Source organism: Sciurus vulgaris (assembly GCF_902686455.1).
Source record: "Sciurus vulgaris genome assembly, chromosome: 2".
NCBI lineage: Eukaryota > Metazoa > Chordata > Mammalia > Rodentia > Sciuridae > Sciurus > Sciurus vulgaris.
This window is the reverse complement of record NC_136462.1, coordinates 170105800-170127116: the sequence shown is the minus strand read 5'-3', so window position 1 is coordinate 170127116 and position 21317 is coordinate 170105800. Positions and strand designations below refer to the sequence as shown.

Here is a 21317-nt window from a genome sequence, read left to right as displayed (position 1 = left end):
GGTTCCATGCAAGTGCTTTTACAAATCTCCTTCATAATTTTTAAAAAATCTCAACAGATTATAATAAAAGATTGGGGGGATTCATCTTCCCAAAATAGGGATGAATTCAGAAACTTGAAAATTGTAATCCATGCCATACTCAATAGCCTAGGGATTATAAAATCATGACTCTCAATAAATGATAAGTGTTTACACTCTGCTCCAGAGTAGAACTTCTCCGTTTTTATTGTGCTTACAGTAGGCCTGGGCATCTTATTACAGCACAGATGCATGTTCAATAGATCTGGCAGAGGTCACAAAAGTCTGCATTTCTTACAAGCTTTCAGGTGATGCTGGTGCTGCTGGCTCATGGATCATATTTTGAGTAGCAAGATTCTCAAACTTGAGCATGTATCAGAATCACCTGGATGGCTTCTTAAAACACAGATTAATAAGTCCCATTCCAGAGTTTCTGATTCAATAGCTTTCTAAATACCCTAGTATAATTGAGTCCACTGCATATTCTCTAACCCAAAGAAAAAGACATTGTTTTCATTATTTCTGTTCATTAATTTATTCCTTCACGTAAAAATATTTTTCCTATTTTAGCATAATATTTAGTTGGTTCTTGGTTTCTGGACCTTGCCATTAAAAGCATATCTACTGCTTGTACCCCAACAGGAAAATAAATGTGGATTTATTCTTTTATTCATTCATTCAATATATTGCTTTAACCCAACTATGTGCCAGTCACTTGGCTGGGTAGCTGAGAATTACATATTTATATATATATACATACATACATTTATATAATGATGAGAACTATGAGATGCTCTCTTAGACCTTATAATCTGAAGGAAGAAACTAACATTAGTAAAAATTCACAATCCTACATATGGACTTTAGTTACAATGGATCAACAGGTACATGCTGATGATTCCTTTATATGATGACATGGCCATGCTAGGTTAAGAATCATTTGCAAGCCAGGCACTGTGGCATACACCTATAGTCCAGCGGCTTAGGAGGCTGAAGCAGAAGGACTGCCCATTCATAGCCAGCCTCAGCAACTTAGCAAGGCCCTAAGCAACTTAGCGAGACCTTGTCTCTAAATAAAATATTAAAAAGGGCTAGGGATGTGGGTCAACGGTTAAGTACTCCTGGTTCCATCCCTGGTACCAAAAATAAAAGAATCATTTGCAGCCATGTTCCAATCACTGCTAGAAGAACTTGCTGGAAATTAATTTTAAAAACAACAAAAAAACTGTTTTACTTCTTAGGTGTTCATTCAAAACTTCTTTTAAAAACTGCCAGGCATATGCCTTTAATCCCAGCTACTGGGAGGCTGAGATAGGAGGACTATAAGCCTGGGACCAGTCTCAGCAACTCAGCAAGAACCTGTCTTTAAAAAAAAAAAAAAAAAAAAATTGGTGTTGTAGCTGAGTGAGAAAGTGCCCCTGTATTCAATACTTCCCAATACCTCCTTACTTCTAATTCACCATGTACACTCTCCAAAATATAGGGGTCTTTCTTCACATATTTTATCATGAAAATTTGAGAACATACATAAACTTTGAAAGAATTGTAGAATGCACACCCATCTGTCCACTCAGATTTCATAATTAAAGTGTTGATACATTCCCCTTATCACATGCATAACCCTCTATCCATTTATTAGTCCATCTTAGTTTTAATGAATTTCAAATTAGACTGCAAACATGTAGTATACCTCACTCCTAAACACTAGAGAACACATGTATCAGTACAACTTTTTAAAAAAGAATAATCCTGCATTTCTTTGAAATGTAAGGTGAACATATTATTGAATTTTATTCAGCTAACAAAAATGTAAGGCACAAGTTGTACATACATTTGGGGAAGATCTTTCTGGAGGGAAATTCTGAATCTAATAAAATCAGCCACTGTACACATCTGTCCTAATTAGGTTTCTGCATCATGAAATTACAAGTCTCATCTATAACATTCTGGGGGGGAAAATCTAATGATCTTGTTCCTTAACAGCTGGTGACCAGATTAAGGTACCATCATCTTAACTAGTTACGTGGAAGGGACTATACCTTTCAGATGACTCAGACAAAGCCAGCATCCTCAAATACCTGAAATAGCTCAGTCGCACATCTGTTATTTGGAAGACCCTTTACTTAACATGCTAACCACTCTATTACATTCTCCAAATGCTCAATCTCATCAGTCTGATTATCAGATTCAAATGTTCAGTGCCCAGGATGGCAGATTCTTTATAAATCAGCCTATAATGTTTTTCCTTCTAGAAAACTTATAAAAATGGCCTTTCAGTTATCATTTTACTAATTCACCTACATTTTCAAGACACTCATGTTCGTTTTCAAACTAAGAATATTTTTATAAAATTTTAATTTTAGAAAGCCATTTTTGCCATGTTTTAAAGAAAAATATTGCAATAATTTTGTAATAATTTCATTTGGTCACTAGAGGGCAGGGTCTCACTTCTGCTTTGGTTCATTCCGTGCTTTTTTTCCCTTCTATCCTAAAATGCAAGATTCAGTTAGGGAAACTGAAGCCCCATTTTCTGAACCTTCTTTCCGTGTTTATTTGGATCCTAAGAGTCTTTCAAATATTAATAAAACACACTTCTGTTTCTTTTGTTATCATAATTTCCACTACCATATGAAAGGATTTTGTGTGTATTTAAACCTCACAAAAGTGAATATTTGGGAAAACCTGGGGAGAAATAAAGTCACATGTGTTGATTTCTACTGATTCTTTTGAGTGGAACAGGGGATTTGATTTTTATGTTTCTTCTTATATGTCCATATGTTGAGAATTATTCTACATTTTAATCATATCAAAAAGTTAAATTATAGTATTGCATTACTATAGGTGCTTTTTCGTTTTTTAACTCTTATGTTTAATCATATCATTGACTTTAACTTTTTACATATGGATTCTTTTAGTGCAACAGAGCAATCACTTTGAGAATTATGTTCATGTTTATATGAACATGTTATCATTTTACTAATTCACATATATCTTCAATATTTTCAGTTATGTTATTCTTGTGGCTCCTTATGCTGCTATTCTCATAGACTATAGAGTGAACTACCAGTTGAAAGATTTAGGATTCAGATTGACAGCATACATTCAAATACCAGTTCTCTGGTCATCTGTATTACCTCTGGCAAATTACAAGACTTTTAATTAAGTGTTTAGTAAAGACTTTGGATAACAACTTCTTTGCTTTATAATGGTGCTGAGATTGTGGCTTACCCAGCTGTCTGAGATAGGACTTGTGCCCGCAATAATATCTAGCACATGTTGATCTACCTTGGCTTTTATTACCAACTGCCATTAGGTAAATGTAGTCAATTAAAATTTATATACACAGCCCATAGCAAAAATCTTCAAATATTAGTCTGTTATTTGCCATCATAGATTTTCACTCAACTAACATATGAAGCTTGTCTCCAGAAAAACCATAAGAAACCCTTTATAAAGTTCCAACTACACAAGGATCCCCAAATTCCTCAGTCCAGCATTTAATATCCTCCTTACCTGCCCTCTTCCCTCCATCTTTGTTTGGCCAGGTGGGAACAAGGGGAACGGTGAGCTGTGAATGGTTGCTTCCTGGTTCACTGCGTTTCCAGTTTCCAGAGCACTCCTGTCCCTTTAGGATAGCTAAGGATATATTGCTTAACCTGACAGTCTCAGGATTCCCTGCTCTTTTGAACAGTGGGTATAGATTGGCAGCTTCAGAACTAATGTGGACTGAAGATGTGTCTGGCCTCTTGGAAACAGTGGGAGTTCACATACGAATTCAATTTTCCAGTTTTTCTCTAAACCTGGGTAGCAGTAGGCTAAAACTGAGTAACAACTGCCCCATTTGTAGATCTCTTTCCAGCTTTGGACAGTGCTACATTAAATCTAGCCCACTTTGCTTATCAACTGCCTATGAAAACACATTGTGAATAGTGCCCCCTGAATCTGTGTGGGTGCAGCCCATGCTGTCTGGAGATATTACCAGGTGTGATCCTTGACTAAGCATTTCTTCAGATGCACATGGGATAGTACACCTTCCTTCTTTGCTGGCAAAACAACTAGTGTGGTAAACATGGACACCCCCTTCATTGTGGGGAGGAGGTTGCTAGGAAGCTTTGGCCCTGTTGTGTAGAAATCAACAGACCAAGGCTAGCAATTGACTTTCCTAATGACCCAATGTTCTGTCTGTTGCTCCTTTTGCTTCAGACCATCTGTGCAGCACAAGTGCATTTCTTTTATGAATTTTGTTGCCAAGCATCTATTATTTTTCACACTTCTCCAGGGTCATCCACAAACCCAGTTGCCTACAGGAGCCAGGCAGGTCAAGAACTTAAGTGAGAAAGGAGGAAATAATCTCACAAGGTGGAGAAATGATTCAGTTCTAGCCCAGTATGAGTGTATAGGTCCAGTGTTGCCGAATCTGATTGTTCAAAAGAAGTAAGAAATCCATTTTTCAAATGTAAAACTTGCACTGAAAAATTTGGTAACATTGGGTGAGCCAAAGAAAACACAGTCCACATACTGCATTTGGATAAGTAGCCTCATGTTTGCAATGTCTTGCTGACCAAAGAATACATCTGGCATCCTTCCATTTGGCATGTGATTCTAGGGAGAATTTTCCTAATGGATGTAACTAAATAAAGTGACCATCTCTTCTACCTCAATGCCACCAGCCTGAATAGTCCATGGTTTATAGGCAGGGATTATGTGTTGACATAAAGTAAATTTGCCATTGTTTAAAGCATTTTGGCACTCATGTTTTAAAGATGCTTTGGTGGATGGATTAAAAACCACTTGTGATAATCAACATCACTATTTTCACCTTTATCTTACCTTTGATAAAAGTATTTTCATATGACAGTCTGTTATCTGTAATGATATGACAAAATGTCACAATGTTGAGCTACTAATGCCTTCTGGAAAAATATATTTCCTAAGGTATTTCATAAATGTACTACAAAGTAGAACATCAGAATAACCTCATTGTCAGTAAAACCTGCCATAAACTCAGAAGGCAATTCTAATGAAGAGCCACAGTGTTCAGGGTATTGAAAAGCATCACTGAATAGTATGTAATGACTGAGGCAATTATTTTATCAGGATAACAATTTATGCAGCAAACATTTATTAAATGTTCACTCTGTATAGGGTATGGTGGAGCAGCTGCTGGAGTAGGTGAAATGGAGATTCCATAAGCTTTCATGCATTTATTATCCATTGGTGGTGTTGCATAAACATAAATGTTTGTTTTATTTATTTAACACACACATATTTGCTCTGGGTCATGAAGAATTCTAAGGACTTTGTAAATATTAACCTATTTGATCCCCTAAACAGCCTTGCACAATAAATAATACTATGATCTCCAGTACTTGTATATCCTTTCTCTATAGAAACAGAGACACCAAGAATAAGTGACTTGCCTAGTATCACTTAATTCACCTATCCACTTAATCACCACTAGGAAGCAGCAGGGCCAGGATTCCAAGCCAGACAAGTCAAGCTCTGAAATCTGTGCTCTTTTTATTCACCACATCAATTAGTAATTTCCATAAAACAAACAATCCCCAAAGTGAGTGGCTTACATTATGAACTACTTACTTCTTTTTTGCGGAGTCATTTGTTCACTTCTGCTGATCTGGACCAGGCTCAGCTTTTCTTAGCTGACTCTCTGATGTGTGTGTGGAGAGCTGGGACTGGCAAGCACCAGACATGCCAGCCAGAGTGACTCAGGTCCCCTACACAGCATCTTTTATCTGATTGCTTACAGTGGGGAAGGTCTGAGAAAGAGCAGAGAAGATCACACTTGTCTTTATGATCCTCTGCTTGCATAGAGTTTGATACTCTCTTGTGTTTTTGTTTTGCAGTACTGGGGATGGAACTTGGGCTGCTTTACCACTGAGCTACATCCCTCAGGGTCTTGCTAAGTTGCTGAGGCTAGCCTTATGCTACTGTCATGTTTGATGAAAGCAAACCACAGGGTCAGGTCCAGAAGCAGTGAGGAAGGGCACTACAAAAGGGTCTAAATAATGGAGGCCTTTAATTCCATCTACCTGTCACAGTCATGACTCCACACTCTGATACATTCATCTTTCTTTCCAGTTTAAAATCAGGTATTTCAGATTCCGAGTTGTTGAAAACACATAGGCTTGTAGGTTTAGAAAGGTAATGCAAGTCCAATAGGAAGAGTAGAAAAATGAAAGACTACTTATGATTTCAGGCTGATCCTGGGGAAACACCAGCAGAGGCTCCAAGCGAAACAAGGACAACCCCAGCAGAAAATGGGGTGAATCACACTACATCCCTGGCACCCAAACCACCCTCCCAGGCTCTGCACAGCCAACCTGCTCCAGGTAAGGGATAGCAAAGCAGAGCTGCACGAGGTGAGAAAGAGTGGAGCTTTGGTGTCCTTACTGCAGAGCAGCGTAGTTCAGTTGGCTGTGTGATTTCAAGTGAGGAAAGCAGCACAGATCTGAGAGAGGAGCGGATGAATGAATGTATGTATGGCAAGAGGGCTCAAGTGCTCACCAGGCTCTGCTGGCTACTTAGAACTCCCCCAGGTTTCCTGTGTCTTTATTAGTGGAGGATTATGATCCATCTGCTGGCAGGGTTTGTGAAGAGTTCTTCAAGCAACTCATAAACAACTCTGCTTTAGAAGCACATTCTTAGTCCTACTTCATTAAGTCTCTGCCAAGAGCTCCTTTTCCTCTTACTCCAGCTTGCTTTTCAGTGCCCTTGAGTGTCTACCATGTGCTACACACTCTGCTAAACCCTTCGCTTGGATTATTTCATCTCACCCTCACACCGGCCCTCCACAGGAGATTCTATTATCATCCCCCTTGTGCTGATGAATAGGCTGCAATTTTGAGAGGGAACAGTACTTCCTGAGGACCAACTTAGCCAGTGGAAACTGATGTCAGGACAGACATAGTTCCCAATAGTTTTCATTTATATTTCAACCAAAATTATACTCATGTCTCCTTTCTCAAAAAAAAAAAAAAAAAAAAAAAAAAAGGCCTTTGTTTTCTCTGCAGCTCACTTGACCTTTAATCTTACACTGGTTTATGTAATCATTTCTCATATGAATGTCCTATTTCTGGTAATAGAAAGTGAGCTTCCTAGGATAGGCTTCAGTTGGGTCCTTCCTTTGAATGTCACCATGATGAAGGATAGCATATACTAGGATTTGACTTTTTAAACCTGATATTTCCTAATAATTTGATGAACAGAAAATATTTTTTAAGTGGCACAGAATACATGGCAAAAACTCTCCCTTTTCCCGAAAGTCACCATGTGGCAAGATCATGGTGCAACTTTCAAAATCAGGAAATTAACACTGGCACAATACACTGAACTGAACTGCAGACCTTGTTTGAACTTTGGCTGCTTTCCCCTAAGGTCCTTTAGCTGTCCCAGATTCCAAGTTGGGATCCCACATTGTAGTTATAAGTCTCCTTAGTTTCCTTTAATCTATGGCAGTCCCTCTGTGCTTCCTGTTTTTAATAGCCTTGAGAAATTCTAATATTTTTTGTAAAATGTCCCCCAATTTGGGCTGCCTATTTTCTCCTGAATAGACTGACTCCTGCACTTCTGGGCACGAACATAACAGAAGTCATGCTGTGTCCTTCTCTGTTCATCATATCAGGGGTGTGATATTGATATGTTCCATCTGCCACAATTTTGGAGTATTTGGTTAAGGTATTTTCTCCCTGGAAAGTTAAGATTTCCCCTCTTTGATATCCGAGGGATGATGTTTCAAGATATGCAAATATCTCATTGGTTCTTAAATTATGGTAGCTGATTTTGACATCCATGAATGGCTCTTGCCTGCAAATGCTCAGCATTGCAGGCAATGCTGCATTGATTTTTTTTTTCAATCATATCATACCAAAGTTTATTGATTACACCAAAGAAAAATTCTGTAATGAAAAAGGCAAGTTGCATTGATAAAAGATGGCATTCACATTCATTTTAGAAAGCAACGACACAGATGTAAAAAATTGCTTACGTGAAAAATGTAATATTGCAGTTCCATTTTGCAAGCTGAAAAATGGAACTGCAATATTACATTTTTCACGTAAGACCATGTGTCATTCCCGATTTGGTCAAAAGGTGGCACTAGCATTACCTAAACTGAATTTGTCATTTTAATCCAAGTGGAGAGTTGTCTTTTCTCTCCCTGTGTATGAATCACCTATATAATTACACATATAGTTTTGTCTCAAAAATACAAAAAGAAGACTTCTTTAGAGTAATTTTGTTATAAATAATTTTCTACAAACATTTTTCATTCACCATTTTTTTTTTTTTTTTTCCTAGCAGGAAGAATAAAATTTGAAGTGTAAGAAGTTTATTTACTTTGCCTTTTTATTGCAGGTTCTGTCAAGGCACCTGCCAAAACAGAAGATCTTATTCAGAGTGTCTTAACAGGTAAATACTGCCCACTTCCCCAGCTCCATGAAATTTGGTAGCTAAATATTACACACCATAAGTATTTAGAGAAAAAGATATTTACATTTTCTCTGAAAAATAATATCATTAAAATTTCTTCTTTAAAAAAATCAGATACATAGGGCACATTACATGATGCAATCACAGAGAAATAACCATAGTTGATAAATAGGACCTTACTGGCATACTTTTAAAATATACTTCCACAAGATAGCTATTTCAGAATCAAAGAATAGATTCCTACTGGGTGTGACTCTGAACAGTAATGCATTTCTTCCTAAAATGCCGACAATTAACGGTATTTTAGATATGCAGAATGTGACACTTTTGTGACCAGAAAATGCATAGTATTTAAGAACCATGATGCAGTTTTAAATTATTTTATATTTGGTTAGTTTTACATAAACTAGTGGTCCTAGAATCAGTTCAAGCTTTCTTCAATACAATTTTCAATATGTAGTAGAGTCCTAAAAATATTTAAAATACTTGACCCAACACACAACAGCAGTGTACACACATGTTCACCAAAAAGAGCACCTGGGAAGAGCCAAATATCTATAATCCAAATATCAAACAGTAAGATAGATAAGTAAATTGTAGCATATTTACAATGTAGAATAGGATACAGTTATGAGAAAGTCACAGATGCTGATGTGGATAAAACTCATAAGCATAATGCAGAAAACAAGAAGCCAGACACAAAAGAGCACAATTTGATCTACAACAAGTTCAAAGACAGGTAAAACCCATTCATGCCATTATAACCCAGAATTAGGTTAAGCCTAGTGAGGGCAGGAACCCCAAAGAGGGTGTCTGGAGTGCTGATGATATTCTGATTTTCACCTTGGTGATGGTTATTGAAGCACGTTAACTTTAGGAAAATGCACAAGGCTATGTATTTATGATTGATGTACTTTTCCGTGTGCATTTGTATTTCACAAAATTACACACAATATGCATAGAAAATTACTTGAGGAATGCATTAAAGCAAACAAAATATCTTAAAAGTCTTAGTTTCAGAGAAAACATTGATATATACAACAAGTGTCCAATGCTTTTTAAGAATACATTAATGTACCAGGCTAGGTGGTACACACCTGTAATCCCAGTGACTTCAGCTGCTGAGGCAAGAGAATAGGGAGTTCAATGCCAGCCTCAACAACTTAGTGAGGCCCTAAGCAACTTAACAAGACCCTGTTTCAAAATAAAAATAAGAAGGCTGGGGATGTTGCTCAGTGCTTAAGTGCCTTGGGATCAACCTCTAGTATCAAAAATAAATAAATAAATAAAAATTAACAAAAATAAATAAATGCATAGACAAAATACAATGAGTCTGTGCCAATATATTAGCCATGATTATGTCTTGGTGACTTATTCAGAAGGAATTTTTTTTCTATATAGATGGTCATTACCTTTATACTTTACAATGTATTCTAGGAATAACCTTCCATCTACATACTTTTAAAATATATTTTTTTTGTTTGTTTTTGGTTTTTTTGTTCTAGGAATCAAACCCAAAAGCACTTAACCACAGAATCATATCCCCAGCCCATTTTAAAATTTTTTTTTTTTTTTTTTTTTTTGAGGCAGGATCTCTCTAAGTTGCTTAGGGCCTCACTAAGTTGCTAAGACTGGCTTTGAATTTATGATCCTCCTACCTCAACCTTCCAAGCTACTGGGATATAGGTGTGCACAACCATGCCCAGCAAAACTACAGAATTTTATGTGAAGATTTTTATTATAAGTTGGATCTCCTTTTTTAAGCCATTCATAGCTGATGTGCTGCAAATTATTTTTACGGAAACAGGGTTGAATCTACTGCCCAAATGCAGCAATTCCTTGAGATTATAAATTCTTAATCTAATAATTTATTATGCAACTATAATGAGTCAGTTTGGGCCTGAGGGAAACTGTTAAATAAATATACCTGGTTTTCTCCATGGCTTTTATCTTAAAAAAAAAATTAAAAAAGTCAAGAGAAAGACTAGATAGACACATTTAAGGGAAGTAAATGTATTTCAAATGCTTAAAGATCTTAGCATCTAGGAACATAAATAGCTTCTGATTTTAGTGTTTATCCACTAGGTATCTCATTTTCTATTCAGGTCTGTTGTTATTCATGGCATATATTATTTTCTGAATCTCTTGACATTTCTAAATATTTATGGTAACATTTTATGTTCCCGGAAGCAGAAAGTTCAGGTCAAAGGATGGAAATATGTGAACTTTGACTAAGTCCAAGTCAATGATAATTCACTGCAGCTAAGACACCATCAGTTGAAAGACACCCCTTGCTCATGTATTGCTAAGAAAGAAAAATCCTACAAAATTTTGGTAGCCCATTGACTATAAGATGTATCTTTATTTCAGAAACGTGAACATATATTGAAAATGCAGTTTCTAGAATCTATGAAATATGTCAGTGAAGTACACAGTGTTTTAAGGTCAGGCTCTGTCACAATAAATGTTTTCTCAATATTGACTATGATGCTATATAGGCTGCCACTAACCCTTGGGATGCCTTCCTGCAAACTGAATTAGAAGTTCCTCCCTTGCCGGGGTCCAGCCCTAGCAGGAGTCAATGGGTTCCACACTGGTAAACGGGGCGTGGGGAGACAGCGTCGGCAATGGATGGAGAATGAAAGACACAGACTCTAGTTCTGGTGCAATCAATCCCACTTTATTCTGGGGAAGGCTGGGTTTATATACATTTTTCTTCAGGCTTTGATAACAGGCTTGTGACTAATAAAATCAAAGAAGTTTCCAAAGCATAGGCAGAAATTGTTTTTACCGAAAGATTATGAGAAAACAGTAACCTTAAGATTATCCTTACTTAATCACAATTATTTTAAAAATATCTAATTACGTCAATGAGCTAATACAATGTTTATTTCCTTAATATCTAAACTCTATATGACCTAAGACTATTTTTATTATTTTTGCGGTAAAGCAACAGACAAATAATGTCATGTGACCATCTCTACTAGGTCCTTCTGGTTAATATCTAAATTGCTGAATTAAGGGTTACAGGAGGGCAGCGGTCCCAATGGTTATTATGTACCAACGTTTATTATAGGGGTGACATATTCTTTGTAGGAAGGAAGGAATGTTGTGAAACCTTATTCTTTTACCTTACCACCACACATAAACAAAACCATCATCTGTAGGAGACAGGGGGAGATCATATCTACCTTCTCTAAGGGCTTGCCTTTAGGGGGGTACCAGGGCTTGCCACTGATAAAATAAGCTGGTCCATATCTAGTAGCTACTGTGGGAGATGCTTTGTGCTTAGAACTTGGGGAAACATTGTTATCTATAAATTTCTGTACCCCAACAGGTTCTGGCTGTGCCAGTAAATGCAGTGTTTGATTTTTTAACATAATAAAAACATTCTCCTGTAGTGAGGTTAACATCACAGGGTTTCAACATGTGTTTTGTCTCCATGATGTTTTTCTGGAAATTTGTAGAATTATTCCCATCACCTCTAGCAAGATCCTCAGACTGAAGTGAGTAATATATTATTAGGAAAACTCCACAGAATAACATCCAAGCTAGGGAGGCATACATCTGGCATACAATCCTTTTAGGATGAGTCTCTACAATCATCCTTGAGTGGAACTCTGTCAAGCACTGCAAGGAGAGCCAGGTGCCCCCGCACTCCCTCAAGATATGTTACTGCTGTATCCTGTCGAGATATATGTACAGATGTGGTGTCTTCACCGTGAGTGTGCCCCTTAGAGATGGCACTGTGGAACTCACACAATTATTTGCTAAGCCTCTATGGATATGATGTCAAAAACGGTTAAATGCTTTCTGTGAATTCTTTTATTTCATCATCATAGCAACCCTATAAACTTGTACAAGTGTTATAAACCCTTAAAGTGGCTGCTATGAATGTACTGCCCAGATTCCCTGCACATCTGGTACACCATGTCCCAGCTGTGGGGAGGATTGGCTACCAACAACTGTTAGCTTCTCTGTCTTTGAAAAATTGCCCTCAGCCCAAAGGAAGCCTGGTGCAGAAGATTATGCCTCCACCCACTAACTATGCAATGATTCAAGAAGTTGGGCCTCTTGCCTATGAGGAGACCAAGCCTATGGTGCAGTTCACCCTCCTAAGCTCCCCTGGGATCAGGCAGAAGCTCAACAGTAGCTGAGACACATCCTTGTTCAGCTGCTGTCCTGCCCCATGTGCCTCCCTCATTTCTCTTCCTTCAGTAAATCACATGCACCTGAATACCCACTCTTGGACTCAGTCTCTAGGGAATCCCAACCTTTTTAAAAACAAGTGCAAATGATGAGAAGTTGGGTAACCCAGTCATGAAATAGCAAGTAATAGAGGCAGACTAGTGGCATCAAACTTTACTCTTAAGTTTCAGTTGGCCAAGATCAGACAGATGTTGTTCACTAAGCAGGTTGCTGCTTCTCTGTATATCTGGACCATCAGTCCTTCCTGTCCCTTAGCTCTTATGCTCTTTGGTTGTAGAAGTGGAAGCGCAGACTATTGAAGAGCTAAAGCAACAGAAATCATTTGTGAAACTTCAAAAGAAGCACTACAAAGAAATGAAAGACCTGGTGAAGAGACACCACAAGAAAACTACTGACCTGATCAAAGAACACACTACAAAATACAATGAAATTCAGAACGACTACTTGAGGAGGAGGGCAGCTCTGGAAAAGACAGCCAAAAAGGACAGCAAGAAAAAGTGAGTTAAATAAGTATCTGTTTTACTTCATGAAGACAGTCAATTCCATGGGTCACTGATATTCTATGATGTTTTGTGCCATAATTGTGGACCTATTGCACCACTAAAAAGAAAAGCCACCAGCACTCTCCATTTTCTATAGCTCTCTCCTTTTTTTGACCACGAATTGAACCCAGGGGTGCTTAACCACTAAGTCAGATCCCCAGCCCTTTTTATGTTTTTTATTTAGAGGTAGGTTCTCACTGGGTTGCTTAGGGCCTCCCTAAATTGCTGAGGCTGACTTTGAACTCTTGATCCGCCTACTTCAGCCTCCCAAGCTGCTGGGATTACAGGTTTGTGCCAGTGCACTCGGCTCCATTCTCTATAGCTTTTGAATCAGTCCTGCTTGTGGGAAGAATTTATTTATTTTTTTCTTTTAGTTTTCTTTTTTTCCCCCCTGAGAGACAGGGCCTAGCTCTGTTGCTCAATCTGGCCCTCAACTCCTGGGCTCAAGTGATCTTCCTGCCCCAGCCTCACGAGTAGCTGGAACTATAGGTGCACAGTAGTGGGCTCAGCTGTGACTTTATTTAGTCAAATTCTGAAAATAGACATCAAGTCCTCCATTTAATTCTTTCTGCCCGTGGACCTAATACTAGTCTGCTGACTGCTTATATTACAGCTGCAATCTGGTAGATATAAAAACATGGCCTTATGTCCCTAGAACCTATTTGAAGAGGCAACTTGTCTTAGAGAAAACAGAAGACTCCACTCTTGTAGCCCTATCTCCCATAATGCCCTACATTATGTTTGGAACTGGAGTCCCTGCAGCCTCTTGTATCCAGACCTTGATGGTAGAAGCATTTCTCACACATGCATTAAACTAATATTTATTGAATGCATATTATAGCCTGGGGACTCAGTAATGAATATAACCTGCACAATTTTCACTCTCAAATAGCTAATGAGGTAATGTAGGGAAAATAAGCAATAAGCAATAAATACACCAAATAATTTCAGCCTGTGATAAGGATTATCAAGAAAAGGATAAAGTGATAGAGAATAACTTGGAACAGTAGAGCCCTTTTGACATGTCAATCTGTAATGAACTGATACATTAAGAGTAAATCATAGTCAACTATGTAAGAAATGAGGGAAGATTATTCCATGATGAGAGAACAGCCAATACCAAAGGCCCTATGGAAGGAAAACATGAATTTGTTCCAAATACTGTAAATCTGGCAAAGTGGGTGAGACAGAGTAAATCATGAGTAGAGTAAAACAAGATGAGGTCTGGGCACTCAGCTTTAAAGAAAAATGAAATTATGGCATTTGCTGATAAGTGGATGGAGTTGAAGAATATCATGCTAAGTGAAATAAGCCAAACCCATAAAACAAAAGACTGAATATTTTCTCTGATATGCGTATGCTAATTCACAATAAGGAGGGGGGCCACAAGGGAAGAATAGTTACTCTAGATTAGGTAGAGGGGAGTAAAGGGAAGGGAACGGACATGGGGTAGGAAGGATAGTAGAGTGAAACATTATTACCTCATGTACATATATGACTGCATGACCGATGTTATCCTACAATATGTACAATTAGAAAAATGAGAAACTATACTCCATTTATGTATGATTTATCAAAATGCATAAATGCATTCTACTGTCATGTATAACTAATTGGAATAAATAAGAAAATTAAAGAAAAAAAGATGAGGTCTGGGAAATGGGAGGGAGAAAGGTACCACTGAGTTCTTCAGAGCTGGATCAAGTAATGAATAGTCCAGAATTTATGTAAGTACAATATGAATCCACTGAACAAGAAAAACATAAGTGGAATTGTTATGTGTAACTAATATTCTCAGGAAATGATTCCAGTTGGTGAGTGAAAGACACTTAGCTGGGCTTCTCAAATAGACACAGCCACCAGGGATCTTCTTAATTGCAGGCTCTGATTCAGCAGGTCCAAGACAGGTGATGCTGATGCTGCTGGTCCATGGACAACACTCTTATTAAAGTGAGGACTCAATGTGGGAGCCAGGTGATCAGTTGGGAAACTTTTTCACAAGTCCATCCAAGTGATGTCATATGATGTTTTGGTTTAGGATTATGGTGGTAGACATGGAGAGAATAGATGACTACTTGATTTTAAGGGGAGCCTAGGATATGAAGTCAGAATCTGGAAGAGAGAGGAAACCAACTTGTGTGGAGAATAAACTCATGCTGTCACTCCAGACCAAATCTATTCATGGACTTGATCAAGACTAGACCAATATATTTCATATTTTAAGGTACATGGGAATGACTGAGAAAGACACTTGAGGCTCAGAAGTCTATCTCAGGGGCCTTGGGTGGGGCCTGAGCTTCTGAATTTCTAACAAGCTCCTAGGGTTTGCCAATGCTACTGGTCCATGCACTTCCCATCCATGGCCCTGGTCTAGAATCCTTCAAAGTCATTGAAAAAAATAGAAGCATGGCCTAAAGGACTCCTGGGGCCCAGTCTCCATCTACCTTCCCATCCTCAGTCCCCAGTGCTTCATACAAAAACCTGTAGGTCCTACTTAGAGCCCACCATGATAAAATAGTTAGGATTCTCAAGCACCATGAACTTTAATTGCAAATCTCTTGCATGAAGACTGCAAGCCCTACCTCTAAACTCCAACCAAGGTGTGTGCCAATTGTCAGAATCCCAACTTTGGGATTGTTGATTTCCACATGAATTTCAAAATATCATTTGCTCATAGAATTCCACATTGGGTTGTTATCATACCTTACCCCAGACATTATGGACACTAGGTATGGCTGACCACACAGACTACTCTTTTTACCTTTGGCAAGGAGCTGCTTCCAGTCCTAGACTAGCCCCTCTACTAAGTGTCAAGGAAGAGCCAGGCATGTGGGCTCTTTTGGGTTTATAGAACTGCCATGCAAAGCACCACTAACTGGATGCCTTAAAATAAAATAAATATATGGTTTCACAGTTCTGGAGGCTAGGAGTCCAAAATCAAGGTATCAGTAGTCACCTGCTCTGAAAGATCTAGGGGAGGAGTTTCCTTAATTCTTTTAGCTTTTGTGTGGTTGTAGGAAATACTTGACATACCTTAGCTTATAGACTTTCTCTGCTCAGGTGTACCTTATCCAAAGGTAATAAGAAAGTTATTACCTTAATATCCAAATAAGGGAATAAACTGAGGTTCTAAAAGGATATGAAATTAGAGGGGATACCATTCAACCCAGAGCAAGTACTGAGCACCTACAGGCACTGTTCCATGTATTTCCCACAGCAGCTCCTTGAAGTAGGTACAGGCATCACCAACTCTGGACAAACAAGCTCAGTAAAGTCAAGCCCCAGCCAGAAACACATGCAACACACAGGCTGCATCAGAGGGCAGACATAGCATGGTAGCCACCCCCACCTTGCCAAACGCCCACCTGTGTCCTGCGAGATAGTGGATCAGAACCTGCATCCTGGAGGTGGTCCTAGAGTCCTACAAAAACTTGGAATCTTTATAACTGCCTCTTTAAGTGTCTTACACCAGAATGGATGTATGAAATTAAAATACCCAGATAAATAAATTTACTTATCAACTGTCCCATAATTTACAAGGTTACTCTTCTAAGTTTAGATTCCTGGAATTTCTTTGAGCATCCTATGCAGGTGGATAGTATGAATTTATTGCAATGAATAATATTTTGCAAAGCATAGCTCTGTAATCAACAGGGTTCATTTTTACATTCAAATATTCAAAATTTAATAATTAGGGAAATGGAAATAAAAAAAGCATTATCTTTAATTTTATTTTTGTCCTTTTTGGGCACAGATTTGGATTTTTAAGCTAAATATCAAAAATATTTATAACACTAACAGAATATTGTATAAGGCATTGCTCCAATATCTTTGTAAACAGTAACACCATTTTAAAAGTAAAATGTTACTAGTGATATTAAAATGTGTAGTTTAGAAGATTTATCATTTTCAAAGGCAAAAGTGTCTGTTAGTTCTATCTCAATATATATTTGGTATTTTAACGAATTATATATTACAGAAGTGAAAAACATCTTTTAAATTATTTAAAAATATCTCCACTTAATTTTCTGTAGAGACAGCATACACATTACTGTAATAAGATACATTGAATTTCCATATATTGGCTAATGAATGGACACAATTTGGTCAAAGATAATCCACTGACCTTCACAGCTCTAAGAAATCATATGTGGAGTTAACTGTGCAGTTTCTTGGAAACATCATCCTTGACTTTCTCATTGAAGAGTCTCTCGGGGGGCTTGACATATAATAATCGCCCCTGAGAAAAAAGCTTTGTTCTTTAACTGAAAATGTGATGAATTAACCTGCAACAGCATCAGCATATGAGCCAGGAATAAGGCAGGCAGCATTCCATCCTTCCTTTCCACCCTTGTTGAATAATCTTATTTTGATACCAGGCTGGTGATAGAGGTAAGATGCATGTTTTAGATCCATATTGTGACATATGATGTAACGTGTGCTTCACTTGAAAGCGTAATCAAATTGCAGTACTTGAGATTTAAAAAGCAACAAAACCATCTTTCTTTAGAGCTGGAACAGACTTAGAAGCCATCTAGGTGAAATTTGTCACTTTTTTAAGGAGGAAGTTAAATGCTAAAGACATTAACATTACCTGTAATTACGAATTCCGTTCAGGCAAAGCTTTACCTAAGACATCTCCAAAATTTCTCTTGTAGTGATATGTGCATATTTGTTTGCTTATTCATTTATTTATTTACTTATAAGTCACATTGTATTAGCTTATTTATTTATTTATGAGTCACATCCTGTAAGCTTATTTATTTATTTATTTATTTATTTTTTTTTTTTTGGCGGTGCTGGGGATCGAACCCAGGGCCTCATGCTTGCAAGGCAAGCCACTCTACCGACTGAGCTACCTCCCCAGCCCCTTATTTATTTTCTTATAAGTCTTATCCTATAGGCTTCCAATAGAGTATCAAAATATCATCATAGATGACATGTGTGTAAAAATCCTATGAAAAGAGAGAAACAGTACACACACACATACACACATGGGCAGACTGAGCTTTCAACCTGTTATCTAGATATTTGCTGCTGTCCACATGTGGCTATTAAAACCCTTAAAATGTGGCTCATCTGGGTAGGGGGCACAGCTCCTATTATTTAAGTATTTAAAACTTAAATAAAAGTTTTAAAGAGCAGGTGCCTGTCTTGTGCAAGGCGCTGGGTTCCATCCCCAGTAACAACAATGAAAATGTGGTTTGTCAATATTGATATATTCTGTAAGGGAAAAATACACACCAGATTTCTAAGGGAATAATGTCAAATAGTTTCTTTAATAATGTCAAATAGATTCAACTGCATGTTGAATTGATGGTACTTTGGATATATTAGATTAAATAAAATATACTATTAAAATTAATTTTACTATTTATTTATTTATTTGCTCACTTGTTTATTTACTTTGGTGGTGCTAGGGATTGAACTCAGGGCTTTGTGAATGCTAGGTCAGTGATCTACCACTGAGCTAAACCCCCAGCCCCTCATTTATTTTTACTTTTTAAGTTGATTAATAAAAGTTTTAAATTACATGGCAAAAATCTCATGTGTAACTCACATTGTATTTCCACTGGACAGTACAACCCATTTAATGTAACTTCTGTCCTTGAACACTGAATTAACCTCTTACTCCCTAAGAAAAGGAAATAAGGATCAGATAGTTCTCCTTATCTGATTAAAGGAAACTTACTTGTTCTTTCAAAACAGACAAATGTCTCCCAGGATTAAATTACCATAGAATCTATTTCATGCATCTCATATAAGCAGCATTTGGGGATGCCTCCAACCCTGTCTTTATAGATGCGGAAACATTGTTCACATAGTTGTGTTTATATACTATTCCTTCAAAAACAACAACAACAAAATTACGTATGTACTATATAAAGATATATTAGAAGAAAGAAACAAAACCACTAAGGTCTTTGTTAGGTCAGTCTCCCATCCCCCTTATTTCATGATAAAATCCTGAAAATACCTCAGAATGACAAATTGGCATTGCATCCATTAGATTATTTTCTTACTCAGATTATTCATTGTCTCAATTGGGCTTTCCATATAATGTGCAGAACAGTTTACTCAGAGATAATTTTTGTTCAGATATGGCATGCGATGATACTGTGCTGTTGTGAAAGGTACAGGTGTTGTCGGGCTATGCCTCCCAGGGATATTGTCCACAGGCAGGTGTACCACAGCACCCCTGTGCTGTGTCCCTAGGCAAAATGTCTCACTGAGACCCAGGGTCCTCACATAAAACTAGATAGGATCATGCCTAAATAGCAAGCCTTTGTGAGTGCCCCTGGCACGTGTGGAGTAGTCAGTAAATTAGAGTTGCCTCTGCTGCGTTGCTTGCGGCTGATTGAAGAACCGCCTTTACATTCTGACTACACTCACTTCTAAAACACAAGATGATGAATGTAGATTTATGCCAAGATGGCGACCTTCTCAGAAATTCAGTGCAAGGATCTGTGAGCCTGGGAGAGTGCTTGTTCTCATTTAGCCCTGCATATAATAGTGCCAAAAAAGAAAAACTTTGAGGAGAGTTCTGCCTCTTTTATTTGACACATTAAGATCTTAACACCAGCTTCATGTGAGACCAATGATGCTAACCTAATTCAAAGAAAATACAATGAGAATTAGTGACAGCTGAGTCTAAGAAACATTCTCTTCCTATTTTGCCTGATTGCTAGTGAAGAAGATGGAGGCAAAGTCTAATGTGATGAATGCTGTGGGTGGTTTTGTCCACTTCTGAAGGCAGCTCCATACAAAAGAAAACAACATACGTCCTCTGTTTCTAGTTCCCAATACTCTGTCTCCCTTTCTAGGAGAAAGGAACACTAGTCCTAACCTTCTAAAGATCTGTTTAACTCTCTAACAACAGTGCAGAGAAAGTTCTCCTGTGCAGAATAAGCACTCAGTGTGAGCTCTATGGATCCCCTTTCCCTTCAAACGGAAGCACTTTGAGGAAAGTATCGTTTGGGTAGTGATGGTGCCACCAGTGATGAAAATCAATCAGAGCCGAGTTCCGTTTCCCCAGAATGTTGAAGACTGAACACCCAAGAAACGCTGAGGCAAGCTTAGAAAGCAAGTTTTACTTAAATGAAAGAACAGAGATAGACTTCTCCACAGAGAAGCAGCCCCAGAGCTGGTGTAAGACCCCCAAAAAGGAGACCCCAACTCTGTCCCACGGATCAACGGCAATCCCAATCAACCGCAGGAGGTGTCACTTGATGCAAACTGCAAGAGGCTTTTATTCCAGCGTGCTGGGACCCAACTTGTGACTCACGCAGGAGTCGAGGAGTCGAGTCCCTAGCAGAAAATCTTACAAGTTTATAAAGGCAGAAACCACACATCGGGAGGGGTCGCACATGAAAGGGAAAAAAAGGGGAACAAAGCTGCCAAGAAATTCCAAAGGGGGTCTGAGTTGGCTGATAACATACAACATGTTTCACAATGTTTTACAACAGGACATAGATTCTGGTCAATAGTTTCTGGTAATCTTACTGTCTGAGCACTATCTGGCTCAATTTACTCTTTTACTCTCTGTTTGGGGTTGTTTCCTGGAACAGATTTAAGGGCTTTGTTCCCATCACTGGGAGGGAGACCTTAGGGAGTTGAGATAAAACAGACAGCTTTAAAAAATGTCCATTCTTTCACTGGGTGTCCAAGGAAGTGGGGGTGTCCTGCCCCTTGCATACATTTTAGAATTCCTTTGTTCTCATGACCTTTCCTACCCATCCTGTCTACCTGACTAGGGTCCCAAAGGTGGGCCAAAGGTGGGCAAGAAGCCTTCCAGGGATGCCTTTCTGTGTCTGCCCAAGAGGCAGGAAAGCAGTTGCCCAGGAGGTACTTCCTTAACAACTCCCACAACTCCCTACAGGGAAGAACAATTCCCTGGAGGCAGGTATCCTTGGCAACAGGTGCAGGAGGAGGGGGAAGGCTTTGGAGATATTAGCACTTCATTTCCTCCTGAATTAGCCCCCACCTTTCTGATCCAATCATTTATCACCTACACTGACTGTCTCTTTGTCCCTTAGCCTCAGGGACATCATTTAAGTTAACTGAGCCCCCAAACAACTGAATTTTCATTCTGTGTCCTTG

At 38.3% G+C, this 21317-nt stretch overlaps 1 protein-coding gene and 1 long non-coding RNA gene across 4 annotated transcripts in view; one reads left to right on the top strand and one right to left on the bottom strand.

The window, feature by feature from the left end:
- The window catches only part of LOC306655128, a 554397-nt gene that overhangs the window by 354915 nt on the left and 178165 nt on the right, over positions 1-21317 (bottom strand). The gene's annotated exons all lie outside the window — the stretch shown is intronic.
- PLCB1 (phospholipase C beta 1) overlaps positions 1-21317 on the top strand; it is a 722251-nt gene that overhangs the window by 585545 nt on the left and 115389 nt on the right. For all 3 annotated transcript variants that reach the window (XM_079129398.1, XM_079129397.1, XM_079129399.1), the window contains exons 24-26: positions 6236-6368; positions 8392-8445; positions 12953-13172. In XM_079129398.1, the coding sequence (XP_078985524.1) occupies positions 6236-6368; positions 8392-8445; positions 12953-13172 (407 nt within the window). The remainder of the gene's footprint in view (positions 1-6235; positions 6369-8391; positions 8446-12952; positions 13173-21317) is intronic.